This window comes from Pecten maximus, chromosome 16 (assembly GCF_902652985.1).
Source record: "Pecten maximus chromosome 16, xPecMax1.1, whole genome shotgun sequence".
NCBI lineage: Eukaryota > Metazoa > Mollusca > Bivalvia > Pectinida > Pectinidae > Pecten > Pecten maximus.
The window spans coordinates 17,716,855-17,733,289 of NC_047030.1; the positions used below are offsets into that span (position 1 = coordinate 17,716,855).

A 16,435-nucleotide genomic window follows, 5' to 3' on the forward strand; every position below is an offset into this window, starting at 1 on the left:
ACTTCACATCGATGGATACCCACGGTTGATTGCACTTTACTTCATATCGACGGATACCCACGGTTGATTGAACTTCACTAAACATTGATGGATACCCACGGTTGATTGCACTTCACTAAACATCGATGGATACCCACGGTTGATTGCACTTTACTTCATATCGACGGATACCCACGGTTGATTGCACTTTACTTCATATCGATGGATACCCACGGTTGATTGCACTTTAGTTCATATCGATGGATACCCACGGTTGATTGCACTTCACTAAACATCGATGGATACCCACGGTTGATTGCACTTTACTTCATATCGATGGATACCCACGGTTGATTGCACTTTACTTCATATCGATGGATATCCACGGTTGACTGCACTTCACTAAACATCGATGGATACCCACGGTTGATTGCACTTCACTAAACATCGATGGATACCCACGGTTGATTGCACTATACTTCACATCGATGGATACCCACGGTTGATTGCACTTTACTTCACATCGATGGATACCCACGGTTGATTGCACTTTACTTCATATCGATGGATACCCACGGTTGATTGCACTTCACTAAACATCGATGGATACCTACGGTTGATTGCACTTCACTAAACATCGATGGATACCCACAGTTGATTGCACTTTACTTCACATCGATGGATACCCACGGTTGATTGCACTTTACTTCACATCGATGGATACCCACGGTTGATTGCACTTTACTAAACATCGATGGATACCCACGGTTGATTGCATTTTACTTCACATCGATGGATACCCACGGTTTATTGCACTTTACTTCATATCGACGGATACCCACGGTTGATTGCACTTCACTAAACATAGATCGATACCCACGGTTGATTGCACTTTACTTCACATCGATGGATACCCACGGTTGATTGCACTTCACTAAACATCGATGGATACCCACGGTTGATTGCACTTTACTTCATATCGATGGATACTTACGGTTGATTGCACTTCACTAAACATCGATGGATACCCACGGTTGATTGCACTTCACTAAACATCGATGGATACCCACGGTTGATTGCACTTTACTTCATATCGACGGATACCCACGGTTGATTGCACTTTACTTCATATGGATGGATACCCACGGTTGATTGCACTTTACTTCATATCGATGGATACCCACGGTTGATTGCACTTTACTTCATATCGATGGATACCCACGGTTGATTGCACCTTACTTCATATCGATGGATACCCACGTTTGATTGCACTTTACTTTATATCGATGGATACCCACGGTTGATTGCACTTCACTAAACATCGAATACCCACGGTTGATTTGAATTCACTAAACATCGATTGATACCCACGGTTGATTGCAATTTAATTCATATCGATGGATACCCACGGTTGATTGTACTTTACTTCATATCGATGGATATCCACGGTTGATTGCACTTTACTTCATATCGATGGATACCCACGGTTGATTGCACTTCACTAAACATCGATGGATACCCACGGTTGATTGCACTTTACTTCATATCGATGGATACCCACGGTTGATTGTACTTCACTAAACATCGATGGATACCCATGGTTGATTGCACTTTACTTCATATCGATGGATACCCACGGTTGATTGCACTTTACTTCATATCGACGGATACCCACGGTTGATTGCACTTTACTTCATATGGATGGATACCCACGGTTGATTGCACTTTACTTCCTATCGATGGATACCCACGGTTGATTGCACTTTACTTCATATCGATGGATACCCACGGTTGATTACACCCTACTTCATATCGATGGATACCCACGGTTGATTGCACTTAACTTGATATCGATGAATACCCACGGTTGATTGCACTTCACTAAACATCGAATACCCACGGTTGATTGTACTTCACTAAACATCGATTGATACCCACGGTTGATTGCACTTTACTTTATATCGATGGATACCCACGGTTGATTGCACTTTACTTCATATCGATGGATACCCACGGTTGATTGCACTTTACTTCATATCGATGGATACCCACGGTTGATTGCACTTTACTTCACATCGATGGATACCCACGGTCGATTGCACTTCACTAAACATCGACGGATACCCACGGTTGATTGCACTTCACTTAACATCGATGGATACCCACGGTTGATTGCACTTTACTTCATATGGATGGATACCCACGGTTGATTGCACTTCACTAAACATCGATGGATACCCACGGTTGATTGCACCACATTATACGCTTTGATTAGTGTAGCGTAGTGTCGTACAATCGACTGTTTGTATCCAACGATGTCGTACTTCAAAACACCAAACACTTGCCGGATAGCAATTAATTAGTTATTTACTTTATATAGTTAATAGTTTACCTATTCTCAAAATATTTATAATACAATGACAGATATGTAGTTATTAAGACAGACTTTTATTATATATACTTTCTATTCGATAAAATGGGGGATGCATAATTGTAAGTGAAATATTGAGTTGTGTTTTGTTCTGTGGTATTAGTGCTATCTGGATGGATCCTACTTACAACGAATCAAGCAATGCATGCAACTCACATCAGTACGTCTGGAGTAACTGCTCCACTGTAGGCGACGCCGTGACCTGGCAACAGAACCAGCCTTTTGAATGTGAGAAAAACAAATGTACTAGCATTAACGGATACATGTGGACAACTAATAACTGTGCTGACGATAAACCGTTTGTCTGTGAAACTACAGCAGGTAAACGTTCCGTTTTATGAAATTATCCATCTTCATTAAATGGAATATTTCTTTAAAAGGCAAGCCAACTGTTAATCATTATCTTTACATATTTACTGGCGGTTTTTCTTTGGTTTGTTTATCTCTCTTGGCTTTTTTTTTTTTTTTTAGTTTTTTTATAACTTGGTTTTTATTTCTGTCTCCTGGCGTTTTTTTTTTCTCAATGTTTGTTTTCCTCTGTTGGTGTTTGTTTTCCTTTCCTTGTGTTTGTTTTCCTCTGTTGATGTTTGTTTTCCTCTGTTGATGTTTGTTTTCCTCTGATGGTGTTTGTTTTCCTCTGTTGGTGTTTGTTTTCACTCCTGGCGTTTGTTTGATTTCCTTTCTTGGTGTTTGTTTTCCTCTGTTGGTGTTTGTTTTCACTCTTGGTGTTTGTTTTCCTCTGTTGATGTTTGTTTTCCTCTGATGGTGTTTGTTTTCCTCTGTTGGTGTTTGTTTTCCTCTGTTGATGTTTGTTTTCATCTGATGGTGTTTGTTTTCCTCTGTTGGTGTTTGTTTTCCTCTGTTTGTGTTTGTTTTCCTCTGTAGGTGTTTGTTTTCACTCTTGGTGTTTGTTTTCCTCTGTTGATGTTTATTTTCCTCTGTTGATGTTTTTTTTCCTCTGTTGATGTTTGTTTTCCTCTGTTGGTGTTTGTTTTCACTCTTGGTGTTTGTTTACCTTTCTTGGTGTTTGTTTTCCTCTGTTGGTGTTTGTTTTCACTCTTGGTGTTTGTTTTCCTCTGTTGATGTTTGTTTTCCTCTGATGGTGTTTGTTTTCCTCTGTTTGTGTTTGTTTTCCTCTGTTTGTGTTTGTTTTCCTCTGTAGGTGTTTGTTTTCACTCTTGGTGTTTGTTTTCCTCTGTTGATGTTTGTTTTCCTCTGTTGGTGTTTGTTTTCCTTTCTTTGTGTTTGTTTTCACTCCTGGTGTTTGTATTCCTGTCTTTGGTGTTTGTTTTACTCTGTTGGTGTTTGCTTTACTCTGTTGGTGTTTGTTTTCCTCTATTGATGTTTATTTTCCTCTGTTGGTGTTTGTTTTCACTCTTGGTGTTTGTTTGTTTTCACTCTTGGTGTTTGTTTTCCTCTGTTGGTGTTTGTTTTCACTCCTGGCGTTTGTTTGATTTCCTTTCTTGGTGTTTGTTTTCCTCTGTTGGTGTTTGTTTTCACTCTTGGTGTTTGTTTTCCTCTGTTGATGTTTGTTTTCCTCTATTGGTGTTTGTTTTCCTCTGTTGATGTTTGTTTTCCTCTGTTGATGTTTGTTTTCCTCTGTTGATGTTTGTTTTCCTCTGATGATGTTTGTTTTCCTCTGTTGGTGTTTGTTTTCACTCTTTGTGTTTGTTTTCCTCTGTTGATGTTTATTTTCCTCTGGTGATGCTTTTTTTCCCTCTGTTGGTGTTTGTTTTCCTCTGTTGGTGTTTGTTTTCACTCTTGGTGTTTGTTTTCCTCTGTTGGTGTTTGTTTTCCTCTCTTGGTCTTTGTTTTCACTCTTGGTGTTTGTTTATCTCTGTTGGTGTTTGTTTACCTCTGTTGGTGTTTGTTTACCTCTGTTGGTGTTTGTTTTCCTTTCTTGGTGTGTGTTTTCCTCTGTTGGTGTTTGTTTTCCTTTCTTGGTGTTTGTTTTCCTCTGTTGATGTTTGTTTTCCTTTCTTGGTGTTTGTTTTCCTCTGTTGGTGTTTGTTTTCCTCTGTTGGTGTTTTTTTTCCTCTGTTGGTGTTTGTTTCCTCTGTTGATGTTTGTTTTCCATGCTTGGTGTTTGTTTTCCTCTGTTGGTTGTTTGTTTTCCTCTGTTGGGGTTTGGTTTTCCTTCTTGGTGTTGTTTCCTCTGTTGGTGTTTATTTCCATACTTGGTGTTTGCTTTCCTCTGTTGGTGTTTGTTTTCCTCTGTTGGTGTTTATTTTCCATACTTGGTGTTTGTTTTCCACTGTTGGTGTTTGTTTTCCTCTGTTGGTGTTTGTTTTCCTCTGTTGGTGACTTGTTTTCCTCTGTTGGTGTTTGTTTTCCTCTCTTGGTGTTTGTTTTCTCCCTTAATGGTGTTTTCACTCTTCTGTGTTTGATTTTCCTCTGTTGATGTTTGTTTTCCTCTATTGGTGTTTGTTTTCCTCTGTTGATGTTTGTTTTCCTCTGTTGATGTTTGTTTTCCTCTGATGATGTTTGTTTTCCTCTGTTGGTGTTTGTTTTCACTCTTGGTGTTTGTTTTCCTCTGTTGATGTTTATTTTCCTCTGTTGATGTTTGTTTTCCTCTGTTGGTGTTTGTTTTCCTCTGTTGGTGTTTGTTTTCACTCTTGGTGTTTGTTTTCCTCTGTTGGTGTTTGTTTTCCTCTGTTGGTGTTTGTTTTCCTCTCTTGGTCTTTGTTTTCACTCTTGGTGTTTGTTTTCCTCTGTTGGTGTTTGTTTACCTCTGTTGGTGTTTGTTTTCATTTCTTGGTGTGTGTTTTCCTCTGTTGGTGTTTGTTTTCCTTTCTTGGTGTTTGTTTTCCTCTGTTGATGTTTGTTTTCCTTTCTTGGTGTTTGTTTTCCTCTGTTGGTGTTTGTTTTCACTCTTGGTGTTTGTTTGTTTTCCTTTCTTGGTGTTTGTTTTCCTCTGTTGGTGTTTGTTTTCACTCCTGGCGTTTGTTTGATTTCCTTTCTTTGTGTTTGTTTTCCTCTGTTGGTGTTTGTTTTCACTCTTGGTGTTTGTTTTCCTCTGTTGATGTTTGTTTTCCTCTGATGGTGTTTGCTTTCCTCTGTTGGTGTTTGTTTTCCTCTGATGATGTTTGTTTTCCTCTGATGGTGTTTGTTTTCCTCTGTTGGTGTTTGTTTTCACTCCTGGCGTTTGTTTGATTTCCTTTCTTGGTGTTTGTTTTCCTCTGTTGGTGTTTGTTTTCACCCTTGGTGTTTGTTTTCCTCTGTTGATGTTTGTTTTCCTCTGATGGTGTTTGTTTTCCTCTGTTGGTGTTTGTTTTCCTCTGTTGATGTTTGTTTTCCTCTGATGGTGTTTGTTTTCCTCTGTTGGTGTTTGTTTTCCTCTGTTTGTGTTTGTTTTCCTCTGTAGGTGTTTGTTTTCACTCTTGGTGTTTGTTTTCCTCTGTTGATGTTTGTTTTACTCTGTTGATGTTTGTTTTCCTCTGTTGGTGTTTGTTTTTCTTTCTTTGTGTTTGTTTTCACTCCTGGTGTTTGTATTCCTGTCTTTGGTGTTTGTTTTACTCTGTTGGTGTTTGCTTTACACTGTTGGTGTTTGTTTTCCTCTTTTGATGTTTATTTTCCTCTGTTGGTGTTTGTTTTCACTCTTGGTGTTTATTTGTTTTCACTCTTGGTGTTTGTTTTCCTCTGTTGGTGTTTGTTTTCACTCCTGGCGTTTGTTTGATTTCCTTTCTTGGTGTTTGTTTTCCTCTGTTGGTGTTTGTTTTCACTCTTGGTGTTTGTTTTCCTCTGTTGATGTTTGTTTTCCTCTATTGGTGTTTGTTTTCCTCTGTTGATGTTTGTTTTCCTCTGTTGATGTTTGTTTTCCTCTGTTGATGTTTGTTTTCCTCTGTTGATGTTTGTTTTCCTCTGATGATGTTTGTTTTCCTCTGTTGGTGTTTGTTTTCACTCTTGGTGTTTGTTTTCCTCTGTTGATGTTTATTTTCCTCTGTTGATGTTTGTTTTCCTCTGTTGGTGTTTGTTTTCCTCTGTTGGTGTTTGTTTTCACTCTTGGTGTTTGTTTTCCTCTGTTGGTGTTTGTTTTCCTCTCTTGGTCTTTGTTTTCACTCTTGGTGTTTGTTTACCTCTGTTGGTGTTTGTTTACCTCCGTTGGTGTTTGTTTACCTCTGTTGGTGTTTGTTTTCCTTTCTTGGTGTGTGTTTTCCTCTGTTGGTGTTTGTTTTCCTTTCTTGGTGTTTGTTTTCCTCTGTTGATGTTTGTTTTCCTTTCTTGGTGTTTGTTTTCCTCTGTTGGTGTTTGTTTTCCTCTGTTGGTGTTTGTTTTCCTCTGTTGATGTTTGTTTTCCATGCTTGGTGTTTGTTTTCCTCTGTTGGTGTTTGTTTTCCTCTGTTGGTGTTTGTTTTCCTTTCTTGGTGTTTGTTTTCCTCTGTTGGTGTTTGTTTTCCATGCTTGGTGTTTGTTTTCCTCTGTTGGTGTTTGTTTTCCTTTCTTGGTGTTTGTTTTCCTCTGTTGGTGTTTATTTTCCATACTTGGTGTTTGCTTTCCTCTGTTGGTGTTTGTTTTCCTCTGTTGGTGTTTATTTTCCATACTTGGTGTTTGTTTTCCTCTGTTGGTGTTTGTTTTCCTCTGTTGGTGCTTGTTTTCCTCTCTTGGTGTTTGTTTTCCTCTCTTGGTGTTTGTTTTCCTCCCTTAATGGTTGTTTTCACTCTTCTGTGTTTGTTTTCCTCTGTTGATGTTTGTTTTCCTCTATTGGTGTTTGTTTTCCTCTGTTGATGTTTGTTTTCCTCTGTTGATGTTTGTTTTCCTCTGATGATGTTTGTTTTCCTCTGTTGGTGTTTGTTTTCACTCTTGGTGTTTGTTTTCCTCTGTTGATGTTTGTTTTCCTCTATTGGTGTTTGTTTTCCTCTGTTGATGTTTGTTTTCCTCTGTTGATGTTTGTTTTCCTCTGATGATGTTTGTTTTCCTCTGTTGGTGTTTGTTTTCACTCTTGGTGTTTGTTTTCCTCTGTTGATGTTTATTTTCCTCTGTTGATGTTTGTTTTCCTCTGTTGGTGTTTGTTTTCCTCTGTTGGTGTTTGTTTTCACTCTTGGTGTTTGTTTTCCTCTGTTGGTGTTTGTTTTCCTCTGTTGGTGTTTGTTTTCCTCTGTTGGTGTTTGTTTTCCTTTCTTGGTGTGTGTTTTCCTCTGTTGGTGTTTGTTTTCCTTTCTTGGTGTTTGTTTTCCTCTGTTGATGTTTGTTTTCCTTTCTTGGTGTTTGTTTTCCTCTGTTGGTGTTTGTTTTCCTCTGTTGGTGTTTGTTTTCCTCTGTTGGTGTTTGTTTACCTCTGTTGGTGTTTGTTTACCTCTGTTGATGTTTGTTTTCCATGCTTGGTGTTTGTTTTCCTCTGTTGGTGTTTGTTTTCCTTTCTTGGTGTTTGTTTTCCTCTGTTGGTGTTTGTTTTCCATGCTTGGTGTTTGTTTTCCTCTGTTGGTGTTTGTTTTCCTTTCTTGGTGTTTGCTTTCCTCTGTTGGTGTTTGTTTTCCTCTGTTGGTGTTTGTTTTCCTTTCTTGGTGTTTGTTTTCACTCTGTTGGTGTTTATTTTCCATACTTGGTGTTTGCTTTCCTCTGTTGGTGTTTGTTTTCCTCTGTTGGTGTTTATTTTCCATACTTGGTGTTTGTTTTCCTTTCTTGGTGTGTGTTTTCCTCTGTTGGTGTTTGTTTTCCTTTCTTGGTGTTTGTTTTCCTCTGTTGATGTTTGTTTTCCTTTCTTGGTGTTTGTTTTCCTCTGTTGGTGTTTGTTTTCCTCTGTTGGTGTTTGTTTTCCTCTGTTGATGTTTGTTTTCCTCTGTTGGTGTTTGTTTTCCTCTGTTGGTGTTTGTTTTCCTTTCTTGGTGTTTGTTTTCCTCTGTTGGTGTTTGTCTTCCATGCTTGGTGTTTGTTTTCCTCTGTTGGTGTTTGTTTTCCTCTGTTGGTGTTTGTTTTCCTTTCTTGGTGTTTGTTTTCACTCTGTTGGTGTTTATTTTCCATACTTGGTGTTTGTTTTCCTCTGTTGGTGTTTGTTTTCCTCTGTTGGTGTTTATTTTCCATACTTGGTGTTTGTTTTACACTGTTGGTGTTTGTTTTCCTCTGTTGGTGTTTGTTTTCCTCTGTTGGTGCTTGTTTTCCTCTCTTGGTGTTTGTTTTCCTCTCTTGGTGTTTGTTTTCCTCCCTTAATGGTTGTTTTCACTCTTCTGTGTTTGTTTTCCTCTCTTTGGTGTTTGTTTTCCAGTCATGGTGTTTATTTTCCATACTTGGTGATTGTTTTCCTCTCTCGGTGTTTCTTTTCACTCCTGGTGTTTGTTTAACTCTCTTTGGTGTTTGTTTTCATTCCTGGTGTTTGTTTTCCTCTCTTTGGTGTCTGTTTTCCTCTCTTGGTGTTAGTTTTCACTCCTTGCGTTTGTTTTCCTCTCTTTGGTGTTTGTTTTCCTCTCTCGGTGTTTGTTTTCTTCTCTTGGTGTTTGTTTTCCTCTCTTGGTGTTTATTTTCCATACTTGGTGTTTTTTTCCTCAGTTGCTGTTTGTTTTCCTTTCTTGCTGTTTGTTTTCACTCTTGATGATTGTTTTCCTTTCTTGGTGTTTGTTTTCCTCTCTTGGTGTTTGTTTTCCTTTGTTGGTGTTTGTTTTCACTCTTGGTGTTTGTTTTCCTTTCTTGGTGTTTGTTTTCCTCTCTTGGTGTTTGTTTTCCTCTGTTGGTGTTTGTTTTCCTTTCTTGGTGTTTGTTTTCCTCTGTTGGTGTTTGTCTTCCATGCTTGGTGTTTGTTTTCCTCTGTTGGTGTTTGTTTTCCTTTCTTGGTGTTTGTTTTCCTCTGTTGGTGTTTATTTTCCATACTTGGTGTTTGCTTTCCTCTGTTGGTGTTTGTTTTCCTCTGTTCGTGTTTATTTTCCATACTTGGTGTTTGTTTTCCACTGTTTGTGTTTGTTTTCCTCTGTTGGTGTTTGTTTTCCTCTGTTGGTGCTTGTTTTCCTCTCTTGGTGTTTGTTTTCCTCTCTTGGTGTTTGTTTTCCTCCCTTAATGGTTGTTTTCACTCTTCTGTGTTTGTTTTCCTCTGTTGATGTTTGTTTTCCTCTATTGGTGTTTGTTTTCCTCTGTTGATGTTTGTTTTCCTCTGTTGATGTTTGTTTTCCTCTGATGATGTTTGTTTTCCTCTGTTGGTGTTTGTTTTCACTCTTGGTGTTTGTTTTCCTCTGTTGATGTTTGTTTTCCTCTGTTGATGTTTGTTTTCCTCTGTTGGTGTTTGTTTTCCTCTGTTGGTGTTTGTTTTCACTCTTGGTGTTTGTTTTCCTCTGTTGGTGTTTGTTTTCCTCTGTTGGTGTTTGTTTTCCTCTGTTGGTGTTTGTTTTCACTCTTGGTGTTTGTTTTCCTCTGTTGGTGTTTGTTTTCCTTTCTTGGTGTGTGTTTTCCTCTGTTGGTGTTTGTTTTCCTTTCTTGGTGTTTGTTTTCCTCTGTTGATGTTTGTTTTCCTTTCTTGGTGTTTGTTTTCCTCTGTTGGTGTTTGTTTTCCTCTGTTGGTGTTTGTTTACCTCTGTTGGTGTTTGTTTACCTCTGTTGATGTTTGTTTTCCATGCTTGGTGTTTGTTTTCCTCTGTTGGTGTTTGTTTTCCTTTCTTGGTGTTTGTTTTCCTCTGTTGGTGTTTGTTTTCCATGCTTGGTGTTTGTTTTCCTCTGTTGGTGTTTGTTTTCCTTTCTTGGTGTTTGCTTTCCTCTGTTGGTGTTTGTTTTCCTCTGTTGGTGTTTGTTTTCCTTTCTTGGTGTTTGTTTTCACTCTGTTGGTGTTTATTTTCCATACTTGGTGTTTGTTTTCCTCTGTTGGTGTTTGTTTTCCTCTGTTGGTGTTTATTTTCCATACTTGGTGTTTGTTTTCCACTGTTGGTGTTTGTTTTCCTCTGTTGGTGTTTGTTTTCCTCTGTTGGTGCTTGTTTTCCTCTCTTGGTGTTTGTTTTCCTCTCTTGGTGTTTGTTTTCCTCCCTTAATGGTTGTTTTCACTCTTCTGTGTTTGTTTTCCTCTCTTTGGTGTTTGTTTTCCAGTCATGGTGTTTATTTTCCATACTTGGTGATTGTTTTCCTCTCTCGGTGTTTCTTTTCACTCCTGGTGTTTGTTTAACTCTCTTTGGTGTTTGTTTTCATTCCTGGTGTTTGTTTTCCTCTCTTTGGTGTCTGTTTTCCTCTCTTGGTGTTAGTTTTCACTCCTTGCGTTTGTTTTCCTCTCTTTGGTGTTTGTTTTCCTCTCTCGGTGTTTGTTTTCTTCTCTTGGTGTTTGTTTTCCTCTCTTGGTGTTTATTTTCCATACTTGGTGTTTTTTTCCTCAGTTGCTGTTTGTTTTCCTTTCTTGCTGTTTGTTTTCACTCTTGATGATTGTTTTCCTTTCTTGGTGTTTGTTTTCCTCTCTTGGTGTTTGTTTTCCTTTGTTGGTGTTTGTTTTCACTCTTGGTGTTTGTTTTCCTTTCTTGGTGTTTGTTTTCCTCTCTTGGTGTTTGTTTTCCTTTGTTGGTGTTTGTTTTCCTTTGTTGGTGTTTGTTTTCACTCTTGGTGTTTGTTTTCCTTTCTTTGTGTTTGTTTTCACTCCTGGTGTTTGTATTCCTGTCTTTGGTGTTTGTTTTACTCTGTTGGTGTTTGCTTTACTCTGTTGGTGTTTGTTTTCCTCTATTGATGTTTATTTTCCTCTGTTGGTGTTTGTTTTCCTCTGTTGGTGTTTGTTTTCCTGTCATGGTGTTTATTTTCCATACTTGGTGTTTGTTTTCACTCTTGATGATTGTTTTCCTTTCTTGGTGTTTATTTTCCATACTTGGTGTTTGTTTTCCTTTCTTTGTGTTTGCTTTACTCTGTTGGTGTTTGTTTTCCTCTATTGATGTTTGTTTTCCTCTCTTTGTGTTTAGTTTCCTCTGTTGGTGTTTGGTTTCCTCTGTTGGTGTTTGGTTTCCTCTGTTGGTGTTTGTTTTCCCTTGTTGGTGTTTGGTTTCCTCTGTTGGTGTTTGTTTTCCCCTGTTGGTGTTTGTTTTCCCCTGTTGGTGTTTGCTTTCCCCTGTTGGTGTTTGTTTTCCTCTGTTGATGTTTGTTTTCCTCTCTTGGTGTTTGTTTTCCTCTCTTGGTGTTTGTTTTCTCTCTTTGGTGTTTGTTTTCCTCTGTTGGTGTTTGTTTTCCTGTCATGGTGTTTATTTTCCATACTTGGTGTTTGTTTTCCTGTCTTTGGTGTTTGTTTTCCTCTGTTGGTGTTTGTTTTCCTGTCATGGTGTTTATTTTCCATACTTGGTGTTTGTTTTCACTCCTGGTGTTTGTTTTCCTCTCTCGGTGTTTGTTTTCACTCCTGGTGTTTGTTTTCACTCTTGGTGTTTGTTTTCCTTTCTTTATGTTTGTTTTCACTCCTGGTGTTTGTTTTCACTCTTGGTGTTTGTTTTCCTCTCTTGGTGTTTGTTTTCTCTCTTTGGTGTTTGTTTTCCTCCTTGTGTTTGTTTTCACGCCTGGTGTTTGTTTTCACTCTTGGTGTTTGTTTTCCTCTCTCGGTGTTTGTTTTCACTCCTGGTGTTTGTTTTCCTCTCTTTGGTGTTTGTTTTCACTCCTTGTGTTTGTTTTCACTCCTGGTGTTTGTTTTCATTCCTCGTGTTTGTTTCACTCCTGGTGTTTGTTTTCACTCCTAGTGTTTGTTTTCCTTTCTTTGGTGTTTGTTTCCTCTCTTTGGTGTTTGTTTTCCTCTCTTTGGTGTTTGTTTTCCTCTCTTTGGTGTTTGTTTTCCTCTCTTGGTGTTTGTTTTCACTCCTGGTGTTTGTTTTCACTCCTGGTGTTTGTTTCCACTCCTAGTGTTTGTTTTCCACTCCTGGTGTTTGTTTTCACTCCTGGTATTTGTATACGCGCGTGACGTGAGTATTATGGTATTGTGCTCATCTGTACGACATAAGATGTTGTTGTCCGGCAATTTCCTACATTTATGGCCTATCTCTGACACTTGGTAAGCTTGATAATAATGCTATTAAGTTATGTTTTCCCTTACAGAATTTTGACCCGACTATCTTAACAAAAACCAAATACAGAAATAGATAAGTGGCGGTAACTATTTTAACAAATCTATATATTTTTTCATATTTTACCCTCGTTTCATCGATTTTGAGTTAGAATTACCTTTATCATGTCGGTATTCTATGTTGTTTCTATTTTTTTGCAGGACTTTGTACTTTTGAGGAGAGGAATCTAACTGCAGAACCAGTAGATTTTACAAAGCTGAACCTCAGCACCACTGATATAAGTGAATGTGAAGGACTATGTATGAACACGGAGATGGGTAGTCAAATGGAATGCTGGTTGTACAGGATGGTATATAATACTTGTTATTTGTATTTTAGTTCATACCAAATGTCAACAACAACAACAACAACAGAAGATGACGATAACTTTGGTGTCAAAGTGAAGATTTGCTCGCGATTGGAGACAGGTGAGATTTTAAGAAACTGTGCAAAATATTTAACGCGCTGTCAACAGCAGATTAATGACGTAAATGATTCGTACGTGTATAACACTATATCTTATAACATGCAAATACAACATTGACGAATGTGAAACAATATCTTTGAACACGAAAATAATCAAAATTATTTTTGCATTTGATGTTAGCTGGCAACGATGCTACCGTGATTCAGGGAAGCAGATCGAATCGCTATTGTCCATCTAATGAACAGACGCCAGGTTAGTCTATGTAACACGTTATATACATAATATATGTGAAAATGAAAACCAACCTGTGTTTTCACACCTTACAATCGGGTACTTGTACAGGTTGTACGCACTGCTTGGAATCAGTACCAAATAATTGTACATTTTTACTACATAGTGATATTAGTATTAAGTTGGAAAATTTGATAATAAATATTGTAACAAACTAAAAATGATTAAATTTATAAGATTTTTTTTTATGTAAATTACTTCTTGTAATTGTTAAGCGGCTATTTACTGTGTTGATCTGATAGACGAAATGTACCAACATTAGAGAGAAAACATCATACACTCGAAGCATGCGCAGTAACCACATCGTTTTACCTAAATTGCGCCGTGCTTTTTATCTATCATTATAATCGTTTTGTGAATATCAATCTGCACACCAACTAAAGACAGCTGTTGACTAAGTCAATAGGCGTTCGAATGTCTCGGGACGTATCTTAAGTCTTATATACACATGATTTAATATCTAATTGATTTTTCACTCTTTTGTTTCAACCTCTCAATTTGAATTGTCAGGTGCTAATTTCGTGTGTGTATTTTTTTTACAATCTAACGTACGCACAATGGATCTTTTTTTCATGCGATAAATGGTACTGCTGGTTGCATGATAAATTGTCCATCAATATTCAACCCTCAGTCAATATACTCAGTTATATCGAATGTTCATGTACATTAGCCCGATTTCCTCTTGCCCTGTCACCATGTCTGGTAGGCCTGGTGACAGGGCCAGAGGAAACTCGGGCTAATGTACATGTGTGTTCAGTTATTTGTATTTTTGTTATGGTTAAACCTTCTTTAAAGTACACTATTCGAAACATCACATGTCTGACGAGCGCCCTTGTATGATTTACAATAACATACGGTTTCAGTTCCGACGTGTGCATTCGCTGAGACGTCCCTTTCCGCCTTTGAGAAGGCAAGAGAGAATGACACTGTATTACATGTAGTGTTAAAGAACGCCAGCCAGGAGCTGTGTTTTTCCCGCTGTCTGACGTCCAGTATCGATGACATGCAGTGCCAGGCCGTTTTGAACATCACGTATACATCGGGCTGTACCTTGTACTACGGATTGAGAAGACTAACCATACCAGAATCTGCATTCCTACTTAGCGATATCAAAGTGTTCTTCAGAACATGCACAAGTAAGATTTTCTCTTTGTTATATTTACAACAGGCGATATATGATACAAACAGAAAATCGTTTTTCTTGTAATTTCATATTGTCCTCACGACAGTCATTTTAGTATTATTCTGATTTATCAATAGAATAAACGGAGGTATCGTCAAACAATGTGGTGTTAATACTGACTGTGTTATTTATTGTTTTATACAGCAATGCCGGCAATACTATTATATTACAATGAATTGTGCTTGAAATAATAACACCGATTCATTATTGATGTTCAGCTGATCCGTCCACACCATCAAAAACCACGACTTCGACGACAACAACAGAAGCCAGTACCACTACTACCACGACTACCCCAGCTCAAGTCTATCGAACATCCACAGATGACGACGAAACGGCAGACATGCGCTCTACGAGTACTACTCATGTACCAACAACAAGTACAACTACAACACCACGTCCAACCACAACACCAAGTACAACTACAACACCACGTCCAACCACAACACCAAGTACAACTACAACACCACGTCCAACCACAACACCAAGTACAACTACAATACCACGTCCAACTACAACACCAAGTACAACTACAACACCACGTCCAACTACAACACCACGTCCAACTACAGCACCCCGTCCAACCAGAACACCACGGCCAACTACAACACCACGTCTTGCGACAACACCCCGCCCTAAGGACGAGTTCGGGCTGACCGTTCCGAAAACAAAACTCACCAGCTTCAAGAACAAATATGTGAGTGTTTATGAGAGTAGGCCGTCCGCCGTAAGCATGGGTGTATTTGGAGGGGTTCTCATTGTCCTGATCGTCGTCCTAGTTGCTGCTAGTGATGCCAACGTTATTTGGGTACACGTGACAACGATTGGATTGAGAAACATCAGAATGGGATTTGCATCAAAGGTTGCAAACGAAGAACAGCCGGAGGTTAAGGAGGATCCTCAACCACCCATATAGTCTGCGAAAATGTTTATCTCCAAAGCGCTCAAAAACAGACCTATGCTGATGGTGATATTACAGTACGGCCAGGAATAAATCAAATATTACACATAGGATGTCCCTAGATACACATTTGATGACTCTAGATACACATTTGATGACTCTAGATACACATAGGATGTCTCTAGATACACATAGGATGTCTCTAGATACACATAGTCTGTCTCTAGATACACATAGGATGTCTCTAGATACACATAGGATATCTCTAGATACACATAGTCTGTCTCTAGATATACATGGGATGTCTCTAGATACACATAGTCTGTCTCTAGATACACATAGTCTGTCTCTAGATACACATAGTCTGTCTCTAGATACCCATAGGATGTCTCTAGATACACATAGGATGTCTCTAGATACACATAGTCTGTCTCTAGATACACATAGTCTGTCTCTAGATACACATAGGATGTCTCTAGATACACATAGGATGTCTCTAGATACACATAGTCTGTCTCTAGATACACATAGGATGTCTCTAGATACACATAGTCTGTCTCTAGATACACATAGGATGTATCTAGATACACATAGGATGTCTCTAGATACACATAGGATGTCTCTAGATACACATAGGATGTCTCTAGATACACATAGGATGTCTCTAGATACACATAGTCTGTCTCTAGATACACATAGTCTGTCTCCAGATACACATAGTCTGTCTCTAGATACACATAGGATGTCTCTAGATACACATAGTCTGTCTCTAGATACACATAGGATGTCTCTAGATACACATAGGATGTCTCTAGATACACATAGTCTGCCTCTAGATACACATAGGATGTCTCTAGATACACATAGTCTGTCTCTAGATACACATAGGATGTCTCTAGATACACATAGTCTGTCTCTAGATACACATAGTCTGTCTCTAGATACACATAGGATGTCTCTAGATACACATAGGATGTCTCTAGATACACATAGTCTGTCTCTAGATACACATAGGATGTCTCTAGATACACATAGGATGTCTCTAGATACACATAGGATGTCTCTAGATACCCATAGGATGTCTCTAGATACCCATAGTCTGTCTCTAGATACACATAGGATGTCTCTAGATACACATAGGATGTCTCTAGATACACATAATCTGTCTCTAGATACACATAGTCTGTCTCTAGATACACATAGGATGTCTCCAGATACACATAGTCTGTCTCTAGATACACATGGGATGTCTCTAGATACA

The 16,435-nt window shown here is 38.5% G+C and overlaps 1 protein-coding gene across 1 annotated transcript; it reads left to right on the plus strand.

The window, feature by feature from the left end:
* Positions 1 to 2,523: 2,523 nt before the first annotated feature.
* On the plus strand, positions 2,524 to 15,189 carry LOC117344679 (cell wall integrity and stress response component 4-like). Its single transcript, XM_033907507.1, has 4 exons — positions 2,524 to 2,731; positions 12,534 to 12,650; positions 13,954 to 14,226; positions 14,492 to 15,189. Exons 1-4 carry the CDS (start codon positions 2,524 to 2,526, stop codon positions 15,187 to 15,189), a joined length of 1,296 nt encoding a protein of 431 aa, XP_033763398.1.
* Positions 15,190 to 16,435: the final 1,246 nt, after the last annotated feature.